Source organism: Macaca mulatta, chromosome 17 (assembly GCF_049350105.2).
Source record: "Macaca mulatta isolate MMU2019108-1 chromosome 17, T2T-MMU8v2.0, whole genome shotgun sequence".
NCBI classification, from domain to species: Eukaryota; Metazoa; Chordata; class Mammalia; order Primates; family Cercopithecidae; genus Macaca; species Macaca mulatta.
The window spans coordinates 101,055,396-101,068,332 of NC_133422.1; the positions used below are offsets into that span (position 1 = coordinate 101,055,396).

Here is a 12,937-nt window from a genome sequence, read left to right on the forward strand (position 1 = left end):
GGGGGCACAATTTTTCAGCAAAGATTCTCACCAAATTATTTGCCACAATAATTTTAAGGAGACAAAAAATTGATACAAACCTATATAGCTTATCTTAATTTCTATAAAATAAATGAATAAAATTATACTTACATATAATGTAATAATCTTTGTTCTTCTGAAATTCTAGACCCCAGAGGTTAGGGCTGAATTCTTGAAACTTGATGGTGAATTTGATATCTTGGTCTGGTTTGGCACAGTTGAGGAGAGGGGTATTTTCCTTCTTAATAGTGCATCTGTCTGCTTGGTCTTTATCAACCATATAAACTTTATAATATTCATACTGGCCAACAGTTTTAGAGTCCACTTTGGGGCAAATAATATCCAATTTGTCTCCTATCTGTGGGTATAGTACCAGTCCTTGTCCAGGTAGAAATCTAAAAGCATAAGAAAAAAATGCCAATGAGTTGATAAAAAATTAACAGTACTAATGACAGTTACAAGATAGCCAGGCAATGCTGATAATTCCATACTACATATTTTCAGATTCATGCTTTTATGTATCAAAAGTCTCTTCCTTCAGATCAATATGGGATGAATGTATACTGGAATTAAGCTTTGAAAGGAAAAGGAAAGACAGAAAGAAACCACTTTCCTTACTCTAAGCCACAGGACCAGGCTACCTGCTGACATTTCTTCACCACCCCCTCGCTCGTAATATTTCAGTACTCCTTTGTGTAACCTGACAATAACTTTTCCTCCATGGCGAGTCAGATCATCCCACATGTTTGTTATTTTTTAACCACTGGCAGCTTCAGTTTATTGGGCATGCCACAGACAGATCTCATCAATTGGAGGGAACAGTGGATCCACTAATACTTTGTTGTCCTGTTAGTTTCCATTTGCTGTTGATGTTAATTAACAGACAAGTTTCATCAAGAATGTTTCAAATTACTTATCATAATTAGTTAGTCACTGATCAAACAATGGGTTTTTTATTACACTGAACAAAAGAAATGTCTTACAAATGCATAAAAGATAACCAGAAATAATTAGTTGTAGTATTGATTCAGCTGCAAAATGAAGAGTCCTCTACTTGCAAGGACAACAACTACTGTCCCTGCTCTAGAAATCTTTTTTTTTCTTTCCTTGAGACGTATTTGCTCCAATTAATTCTCAGAAGCAAATCTTTAGAACTAAGACTACTGATACAATATTCCCTTAATGCTTATAGCTAAAAGCCTCCTTCCTCCCTATCCTCTTTCTTGCTAGCCATGCTCCTGAATGATCTTTCTTAATGGGGAGTTTCTCTGAAAATCTGAAACAAGAACTTCCTAATGAACATCCTTCTACAAGTGCTAACACTAACAACACACTTAGAAATCCCAGCTCGTTCGTAAGCAGCCAAGCCTGCAGGCTCATTAAAATATTAAAGCCTGAGAACAAAGAATTGCCTCTGAATCCTTCCAATTCAACCCTTTTCTTTAACCAGAGACACCCACCAGCCATGATGACTACAGGGTCATAATTCACTAAGAGATAAAGCAAGGATGATAGGGCACCCCCAATTTCAAACCCATACCAAGGGAATAGCTTATGATTTATGCTAATGAATGGTATTAATTTTCTGAAAAATGCATGAGTGTGGTTATGAAGCAGCACAAACATAACAGAAATCATATTATGGATTCATATTAAAAACCTGCACTCTTTATTGGCAGGAAAAATGTATGTGGCTGTTACCTCTTTCTTGGGAATGTGTTACTGTACAACCCCCAAAAGAGAAGGATGGTCCCCTTTTTTTTTAACTGAGCTCCTTTAGCAAGGACATAGGACATTTATTCATTCAAAAAAAAATCTTTCTGTGAAACAGAATTAAAAATGAATTTTTATAACAATGATATATTTAAAACAACCATGTGTGTACTGTTGAGAATTCTCTAGAACTTTTGACAAATGCAGATCACAGGGAGCCTCTCTGTGGTATCCCCTCAACCTTGTGAATGCCAATGTGTTCTCTCTAGACAATTTAATCATTTTTATGGACAAAACACAATTCAGTTTCTCAAGTAACAGACTCAATCAGAATGTCTGTGGATGAGGCTAATTTCTTTATCTCCCCCAGCCCCTCCAACATACACACAGTAATTCTGATGGGCTGCTGAGGTTAAAAAGCTCAGGCAAGATGCTGGGCAGCAGGTACAAACTAAATTCCATAAACATTAAATTGATCATCTTCCTGACACTTCCTTTTTCTCCTGTCTTATTCCTTGACCTTTTTAGGACATCTTTAAGGTTTACAAACACCGGGAGTCAATTCCTGCCTAGGGTTTCTCATACCACTCCAAACATTTTCTATCCTAGATCTGCTCCTTTTGTAGCCTGCACAGACAGCACTATATAAGGGTTAGCTACTATTAGAGGAAGTATTCCTAAATTACAAGCCCCGGGGGCTTCCCAGGCTTCAGAGATCAGGATCCTTACCAAGCCAGATGTACCCATTTCCTCAACCATTCATTCAGCTCTTTTAAGAAAAAGCATTACACCCCCTTCCAAGCTGTACATCTCTGCAAATCTTAAAACTCTCCCACGTTACACCCTATGTCTCAAGTTTGGCTCACTAAGCTCTTTCTTCATTCAAAATGCTCCCAAGATCCTGTTTCCTTCATGAGGATTTTTTTTTCCTACTTAACTAAAGATTCACAGGAGGTTTCCTTCCAGGCCATGCAAGTCACTCCTCTTGACTCTCATCACTCACTGTCTCAGCGACAGCTCTTGCTGGTGCTGATGTGGTGAGGTTGGAAACACGGGATGCAGGGGCTGATGTGGCTTTGGGGATCTTCGTGTTTGAGGCCATATTTTCAGAAGGCATAAGTCACATAAAAATTGAATGAGCCTTTTAATTCATTTTACAAACACTCCAGGCCTTTCTTGATGTAAAGTTTTCGTTCAGGGTGTACTGTCCAACTTTGAGAAAAATCTCTAATGGTCAGTGAAGGCAACCCAGGGGGATGCTTATCAAAATGGAAATGTGGCGGGGAGGCTCACATTTCAATATGCATATGTGATATGCTCGTAAAAAGTAAATCCTGACAAAACTCACTATTCCTGATGATTCCAAACGCATTAATTCACCTTTCGGAACACATTGTGGCAAAACATGAGGCAAGAATTTGATCCTCGGCTCTTCAAAAGAATTATTTCTAGAGCTCATTAAAACAATGATGGCTCCTTTAATTAAATCAATACAAAAGGCCCCAATACTTGAGTGCTTTAGCAGCTTTTACTTCTTAAGCATATACATAAACAGCCATAGCACACAGTCACTTTAATTGATGAGATTATGGCTTCTCAGTGGACAGAGTGCAGTTGAGCTGAGAGCCTGAACTACAGCTCTCCTGGCCATGTGTTGGATATGTGCAGTCTGCATTATTAGACTCTGCCTCCCGGGAACTCTTACACTTCCTAAAGCACCATGGCAGCAGACAACAGTACTGTGAGTATAACAACTCAAGTAACCTATTTTGTGCCAGACGTTGTGAGTGACAGCAAAGTAGAGATCGCTGATCATTCGGAATTTATAGTCTAGCTCCCCGAGGGCAGGCAAGTCCCACATGTGACTAATTCAATATTCAATGCCCAAGGGGCTGACACAGAGTAGATGCTCAATAAAGAATGTATTAGTTGAACAAAAAATAGGAATGAACAAATAGAAGCTAACATTTATACAAACTGAAGTCGAATTAAGTACCACCATTTGCAGGTCACAGACATGAAGGGAATTCTGAAGACAGAACCACTGAGTCGGGACAGGATATACTGAGGAGGAGAGACCGGATTTCCGCAGATGCCCTCCCAGGCACACTGGTGTTTCTGGAGAGCAAGGAGCCCTGCAAATGGAGTTTCTGACCCTTTCTCTCTGAAAAAAGTTTTAAGTATTGGCAGTCTTCTACAATCCCTCTCTACTTAAAATGCAAGGCAATCAGCCACCTCCAGAACCACTAATAATACAAACACAGCTGCTTTGGAGCACTTGCTTTTGGCTCAGCCCCGTCCAAAGCCCCATACATCCCATGTTCTTCATTTCAGCACAACACATGGACGTAACCCACAAAACAGGTGAAGACACACTGGTGCCCAATGAGCATGACAGGAAAAGCCCCCTTTCTCTGCACACTTTTCGGTTTTGACTGCAGCACATTCAACTATAACTCTGGCTTTGGGAAACACATTTTTCCCCCCCCGAATCAAGCTGTTCATAGATAAGCCATGAAGTTAAGGGAAATCAAGAGAAAGCCAATACACATGCACATGTGAGCGTCACATGGAGAGCCAGGGAAAGTCCAGCTCCACACCAAGCACACATCAGTGGTTCCTGAAGGGAAGAGGCTCCTTCCAAGGCAGTCATCTGAGACCATGGCTCAGATATGCAACCCTTCCCCAGGAGGCCAGGAACCAAAAGGTGAGGAAGAAACACACCAGCTACGTGGCATTTGTGTTTTACATTTAATATTACATATGGACTCCAGACAATTATGCAAATAGCAGAATATATATGAAAAGCAAATAGGGTGAGTTTCCTAACACTATCATTTTTTTAATGGAAAACAATTGAGTTCCATAGGTTATAATCAGGTCAGTAAACAGAGTTCCTATTTTTGAAGTGATGGGGTTTATATTTGGACTCTGTTACTTTTAGATTGCTTAGACACATTAATAAATCAAACTACATAGCACATCTATCTATGCCCTAAATATTTTGTAATACTCAACAATACACGTCTCCTATGCTAACTCTGAAAGTGTTAAAAAGAATTATGATGATGACAACTGGCTAATTTTAAATTACTAAACTGACTTGACATTATGGATGCCAAATACAGATTTCTTTCTGTGTGTTCAGACAATGGTTCACTTTGTAACCAAAAACAGTAGAAGGAAACTGCCACAGTTACAACCCATACCACATGGGGGGAGGCTGTTCTCATCAAACTTCGCCCAGACAGAAAGTGGTTAGAGGGGGGTGTCATTTAATAAAGTCTGCTGATTTTAAGCTCAAATAAAAAGCAAAGACCACCAAGAGTGATTCATGTCCCACAGAGGAGAGAGAACTGAGTCAGACCAGTTCCGTCTCTGAGCAAAGTCAGAGCAGGCTCTCTACTGTCTTTCTGGGAGGGGAAGGCTGCCTCTTCCTTTCCATCAAGAGAACCTCCAGGTTCAGGGCTGCTTCCCAGGCCGTGGCGTGTGGCTTGGTGCATTCTCACTGGAGGGCCTCCCTGGGAACCATGGGAAGCTGCTCTAAGGGTGAGGCATACTGAGTGGAAATAGGCAACTCCAACGGTTTTTCCCAGTGAATCAGTCCTAAGCAAGACAATAGATGCCCTGCCTTGGAATCAGATATAGAGACAATATAATGTGGAAAAAACTGGAAACACTCAAGTAGGGCTTCCAAACTTAACATGCCTATGGTGAAATGATCTGATATTGGAATCTACTTTCCCTCTTGGATTACCTATTGAACTTAATCCAAGCTTTTTCAAGTTTTTCAGCAATTTAGACTCTAATACTTCTACATGGATACTTTGGCTAAGTCTAATAATCTCAATTAGACATAAATATTTAGTAATCTAAACTGGATCTCTATAATTTAGACATTTCAACTTCACAGTCATAATTGTAAAAACTTTAAAAAATAGTCATTATGTTGCCAGGCGTGGTGGCTCACGCCTATGATCCCAGCACTTTGGGAGGCTGAGGCGGGTGGATCATGAGGTCAGGAGTTCAAGATCAGCCTGGCCAAGATGGTTAAACCTCATCTCTACCAAAAATACAAAACTTAGCTGGGCATGGTGGCGGGCACCTGTAATCCTAGCTACTCAGAGGCTGAGACAGAGAACTGCTTGAATTCCGGAGGCGGAGGTTGCAGTGAGCCGAGATCACACTACTGTACTCCAGCCTGGGCGACAGAGCAAGACTCCATCTCCAAAAAAAAAAAAAAAAGTCATTATGCAACACAATATTCTTTAATATTAATAGACTGGAACATAGCATAATTAATGAAGACAGCAGAAAGTTTTAACCTACACTATGAGCACATGCTTGTTTCAAACACGGGCCTAACACACTGAAAACATAAACCAGTCACTTAAGAGTTCAGAGGTCACGTCATGTGATTTTCATTCACAGACCAGACCATGGCACACTGGGATGTCAAGTCTGGACTTTTCTGCTGACCGGTATTGCATTATCAGGTCTCACAGGGTGCCTGGGAAAAGGATGGAGGCAGTGGTTGCCTGCTCTATTTCTGCACTTTGCCCAATATAATAGGAGGATCCGTGGGAAGCCAGCAGTGGAGAAGTTTATGGAGAGCTGTGTAGTGAACCTGAAATTGCACTCCCTGCTCCCCCTCCCACCCACAGCTACTCCACTTTCCCTGCTTCTTTCTTCCTCTGACCATACTACATGCACCTTAGCACAAACATCTGATGCCTTCTTACAAGTTTTCTCAAGGTTGGCCAAAGAGCGTAGATTAACCGAGAAGAAAACCCATATCGCTGGGGGCCCACCCGATGCTGGTGTAGTCTCTGAAAATACAAGTGAAATGTGTGAACATATACCTGTTGGCTCTCCTGAGGGACGCGACAGATCCACGGAGGGAAACCATGGAAGAAGATGCCAAAGTTTCCAAACAAGGATGAGTTAATATGTTAGTAACTGACGCAAGAATACTCAGCTGACACCGAATAAAGAGATCAGAACAAAAAGATACAAACAGCAACTACAAGTTTCTATGTCCAGACAGATAACTAGGCCAGGTAAACCCAAATCGACACAGACATGATGACAGTGCTTGTAAATGCCGTGGGAAAGCTTCTATTTAAAAAGCGTCAGATTCGATCCAGAGCCACTTCTACCTAATATTACACATGTAAAAATCTATTTAAATATTTAATATTTATGTGTAATTATGGCAGTTATCATGCACTTGAGAAACAGGGCCATGTTACTCATGTAACAGGACAAGGGGAGGAGTCCTGACATGGATGCTGGAGCACGCACGTGCAAGTGGAATAAATGTGTGGGGGGAGGAGGCCCACACATAAAGCTCTTCTACCTCTGGAGCAAACTGCCAAGTAGGGCGAGATTCATAAGTCAATTCGCATTACTCTCCACAAAGAATTAATTTTATTTTTCTTTTCATTTAAAAATTATATCATTAGTGTTTATGGTCATTGTAAGCAGATGGCTGATTTCAGTTGAAAATATACACATCAATAATACATGGTATGTTGTTCTGTTTATTTTGCTGACTGCAAGGAGACAACCATAAACAAATGGTCACACACACCGCCTTTACCTGAGAACACTTTGGGCTACTGAATGGTGGACTTCGAATGATTTTTAGCTTTCTGTGTTTTCTTTGCAATAAATAGTCAGTGCTTTTGTGATAATATTAAAACATAATTTTTTAATGTAGTTTCAGAAAAACTGTACTATCTTTCATAACTGACTTTAAAAATAAGCATTTGAAATATTTAATGCCTATAGACTTAAACTTTTGATGCAATTCCCTAGCAAGCAGATAAATAAAATTATCCTAGTTAAGTTGTGACCTATTTAATACATAAATCTCTGAGTCCACAGAAACTGTAGTAACAAACTTGTTTACTCAAATAAGTGAAAAATAGGGAATATATACAATTTATGCTTAATCATTGAACTGTACAAACATTTCAAAGATTCTAAATCCCAGCTTTACAAAGAGGCTCAGCCTAGCAGCTACCAACCAAAAGTCAGTAATATCACAGGTTTATTTTATTCCCAAGCCAGTGTTCTGTATTAAGTACACTTCAGATTTACCCCATTTTGGAAAACATGTACTTTTTCCATAAAAGGCTTTAATTTTTAATTAAACGCCAAAGCCCACAGTGCAGAAGAGAAGTCAGAGTGCAAACTGGTTCGTCTGCAATTCCGAACGCGGATGAGCAGTCTGCAGTTCTGCTGTAATTGGCTGGTGTTTCCAGTCACCTCCTGACAAAGGATGCACGCTGCTCTGGATAAGCCCAAACCCTTGACCCTTCACCCCACCATGTACTTTGGGCCTGCCATGTCTATATGGAGCTAGAAGAGCATTAACACCAAAGACCAAGGCTCCTTTCCGAAGTGCTCGGTGCACTTGGGGATACGAATACTCCCAAAGAAGGACTTTGCATCATGAGCATGTGAATTTGATGGCACACTTCATCACCAGGCAGGATCTTCAGTCTTGCATGACTTCCATTTAATGCTAGATTGCTGCAACAGCTTAATAAGATATTCTCTCAATGCTCCAAACATAAGAGTTTTGTTATAAAATGAATAAATAAAGGCAGGGCCTAAGAAAGACACAGGCAGTAATAAGAAATACTCGGAAAATGTTTTTTTCCTTTTTTGTGGATAGCACTTTACTGCCCCCTTTTGCACTTTAACATCAGAACAAGTTTCTACACAGACTTATTCTGAAATCAGAGAAATACTGGGGTGTAGCGATAGGGTGTCAGGTTTATACGGAATTAGGTTACCAGATACCACGGCTTAGAGTAAAAAGTAATTACCTTAAAACTTCCAGCGAGTGCACCACTATCTTCTCAGTGGCTTTAAACCTCCAAGAAATAAGGTAGTAATTGGAGGTTTTAATTGACATTTTCTGCTTTAATTTGAATGTATATGTGTGTTGGAACAATTGCCTGTTTTCACAGGTGCCCCTTCTTTCACACTTTCCTAAAACAAATATCATCTGCAACATGAACCTGATTTATTCAAGGAAAAGAAAAGGGGTCTAAGAGCAGGCTATACAATTTGGAACCATTAAAGTGTATAAATCTGACAGCAAAGACTAGGTGGGTAGGGGTGGGGGTACAATTCACACCAATGACAAGCAACATCTTTTCAAGAAAAGGAAAGATGAGAAGCACAGAAATTCAAACACACAGTGAGCCGATAGGCACACAAACCAGTTTAGCAACTCTTCAAGGTGAGGTGTGTTTGTGCCTCTTCAGCATGCATACCTTTGAAAAAAAGCAATTAAACTACAGTCTAAAGGAAAGTTTCATTTGTCAAACTTGAATCTGCAATAACAGAGCTAGAGGGTCCCCAGTTCCTGGCCCAAAGACCTCAACCTGCATTTGATAGAGGTGCGTGTGATGCTGTGCATCCTTTTATTTAAACACAATCCATTTTCCTCTGTCAGTCTACAATTAGCGTATGAGTCAAAATAGTATTAAATTTCATAGGCCACAGTGCTGCACAAAACTGAGTCCTTTTGATGTTAATCTTGTGGCTAAAGTTAATTTGATTTTAAAATGCTCCAAGACAGTATTCTCACAGTTTAAGTTTTTTTTTTTTTCTTCAGTAAAATAATAGAAATATTTATTTAATTTTTATCTGTGCCATGATTTTCACTGTCATAAAAGCCTCCAATTCACAGAGGGACATACCTGTATGTAACAGGCAGAGGCTGAAATATCATCTACTTTTGTATTAATCATCTAGAAGTCTAACTTTAAGTGTGTGATCCCCAAATATCATTGTTGTCTTTTCGAAAGTTAAGAGACTAGTTAATAATCTTGGCCATGAAATTAAAGACAAAACTCAACCACCTATCTCAAAATAAAAATGCAGGTCTTTATTTACCCCCCCCACACACACACCCCAAAAAAACCAGCCCATGAATTTTGCAGCTAGATAAGAAAAAATATGGAGATCTGAAGAGTAAGGCTGGGATGCTATGTACAGTGGGCAAGTGAGAAGGGGTGTGATCTCACAAATGCCACATTTCATCCTATTGGCTTGACCATGCTGGCTCCATTACTAAAAGGAGGATTTCATAACCCTCAGAGACAAGATGCACTGCAGGCTTCTTTCCCAACTGTAATTTGTGTGCACCTGTACGGTCTTGTTCCAAACCACGCTTTTAGCAAGAGTCTATAAAGGAAGGTGGAACTCCTGTTATTTATAGGTGAGGCACCAGAAAGAAAAATGGTTTTCATAGAGAAAGAAATTCAAAGGGCATTTCCAGCTGGTTCTCTGTTCAAATCCATTTGCTTATTTACCTGAGTGGGAAAAATCGCGGAGATGAAAGGCTCACGTAAATCATCTAGGGAATGCCTTGGCATTAAAAAAACGCAAAGAAATTGAATTAAGATACAGTGAAAAGCACAACAATATGACCATCTAAAGTTAGGGAAAGCATATCTTTTGTTTTAACCCTCTGCCCATCCCTTTCCTTCCTACCATCACATTTTTTTTTTAACTACAAAGAATTTTGCCTATTGACAAAAATGATTCACCCATGTATTATTAAAGGGAAACTTCTCCCTTTTGGTGGGGCCAACAGCCCAGCAACGGGCTGCCATTCCTGCTCCTCCAGGATTGAGTCTGTCTTGTTTACCATGCGACCCTCCCTCTGACCCCCAACCAGGTACCTTGCATAAACAGGGCGCTCAATAGGTGTCTGTGTAATTAAAGAATGAACAAATTAATAAGGCATAAGATGAGATAACACTCTCCAAGTTCTCTCTTGCTATAAGAGATTCACCTTGCCAGTCAGGCATAATCAGCCTAGTAACACAGTTTATAAGGCTGTGTGCAATTGCTTTACAAGCAGGCTGCCTCATATATACCTCCTTCCTGGGCTTCAGAGGAGGGTCAGGGCTAGGTCTGCTGTGGGCGTATGACAGGAGACATTTTCCTGCACGTCTCAGGGCTTTGCCACAGCCCGTGGAGTTAGGGAAGAAAAGGAAGAAAAACAAAGCAGGCTACAAAACAGCCAGGTCTGTAGTGCTAACATCAAAAGGGGGCAAAATCAGACTCGGTTCCTGACTTCCATACGGATCATCCCCACAACTGTGCAACTCAGGAAAACAGAAACAGCGCTCCACTGTAACTTTGTGAACGACCCATTTATTTCCTGCTTAGTCACCACATCCAGCCTGGAATTACCTTGACCAAAACCCAAAAACACCCCAGAAGTTAAATACTATAAGTGATTCAAACAAGCAGCTACTGAGAACGGCATGAAAATAATTGGACAAGGAGGAGGAAGGAGGATGTGCTGGGGGCCCTGAGTTCTAAAAGGCATGAAGATTTGGTTGCTGGAGACCTCTGGCCGGCGGCTGCGTGGTCTCCAGGTAAGCAGATGCTAAGCATGGTGAAAATGCAAACCAAGGGGCACCACTTGGAGTCAAGAGAACCCCAGGCCCACCAATATTCACCGCCTGGCTTCCTTAAACAAATGGCTCCAAACTTGCAGAACATCAAAAGCCAGATGGGCTGTACTGAATGAATCCACAGGCAAGAAGCCAGAATCCCAGTCTGCTGTAGAAATAAGCCTGGACTTGATTTGAGTCTTCTCAGCTCTGACAAGCTGGAAGCTGGCACAAATCCCAAAATCCAAAATAAAATGGCATTTAATTGTGACTAGACTCTAAAAAAGATGTCATACTATCTCCTTAGCTTGACACACACTCAGCATCTCACCAAATGGATCTCCCCTCAAAAATCTGACCTCTTTTTCTCCCAACAAGGAACAATCGAATGTTTCAATTTTTAAAAGGAAAATCTTACCAGTCAAAGGAATAATACTCAGTATATGCATGACTATTATATATTGTAATAACTCTCCAGTCATCCTTTAAATGGGCTGATCATTATTTTGTTTCCATTGGGTATAATCTTATTATACCCAAGATTTGACATAAACTTATTATATCAAAGATTCAAAGGTTCCATTTAAAACTACATGACTATCATAAGAACGTGACTATAAATCAAAATGGATAATGACAGAATTAAAACAATTATACCACAAACTTTTTGATCCATCATGTATGCACTGTTTTAAGCAAATGCATGCTTAATTTAGTTATATGACAAAGACTACTCCATGCACCAAAATAAGCAGGAGGCAGAGGATTAAAAGAGGGACGCTGGCCCCAGACTAGCTGGGTTTAAATCCACTTATTAGTTCAATATGACTTTGGCTAAGTTAATTAACCAATTTGGCCACAGTCTCCCCATTGGTATTATGGATACAATAAAAGTACTTCCCTCACACAGTTACCATGAAGGTTTTAGGGGTATTTGTCAGGCAGTTAGAACAGCAGCTGGCACATAGTGAGTGCTATACACAAAACGCTGTTAATAAAACAACATCCACCAGTTAGGCAGTTTTCTAAATATCATGTAAGATCCATGTAAAAAATACAACACTGCCCATCCCTCCAGGTTGAATTAATGTATTCATTCAACAACCCAACTGTTCACCGTACTCTCTACTAGAATACACAAAATGAATTCAAAGAGCCTTCGCTCAGTCCACAGTTGCACAGTGGCATGAGAAAGTCCAGGGTTAAAAGTGTTTTAAGAAAGCACCAAAAGTAGGAAAGCAGAGGAGAGAGAACTTAATTTAGCAGGACAAAAGAAAAACAAAGGGTGTCTCACGTAGCAGAAAGTCATAAGGAATGAGTAGAAGTTTGGCAGATAAACAAAATAAATTAACATCAAGGAGTTCAAGGTGAAAGTATTATGCTATAGTCTTTATTAACAGAGTATTTTAATTTTTTCCTTGTATGCAAAGGCAAATTGAACCATGGCCAGGCACACAGTACACATTCAACTGACTTTTATTAATAACAACTGGTGTTTTATTGATTGGTTCACTGTGCCAATCACGGAGCTTAGCTCTTTAAATACACTAAATGTTGACCAAAATTGTGTTACTCTTTTATTCAGCACTATTATATTATTGTCCCTATTTTAGAGATGCGACAACTGAGAGACACTAAGGCTACTGCTCCTAAAGCTACACAGCTAATAAATGGCTAAACTGGGATTGGACTCACATAGCCCAACTCTAAAGCATGTGCCCTTAATTAAACTACAATGGCACTTGCCCTACTGTCTTTGCGAAACTGAATAG

General features: G+C 40.0%; 1 protein-coding gene across 1 annotated transcript in view; it reads right to left on the bottom strand.

Moving 5' to 3' along the window:
- EFNB2 (ephrin B2) overlaps positions 1-12,937 on the bottom strand; it is a 44,162-nt gene that overhangs the window by 20,908 nt on the left and 10,317 nt on the right. The window contains exon 2 of the mRNA XM_015121426.3: positions 133-416. Coding sequence (XP_014976912.1) covers positions 133-416 — 284 coding nt within the window. The remainder of the gene's footprint in view (positions 1-132; positions 417-12,937) is intronic.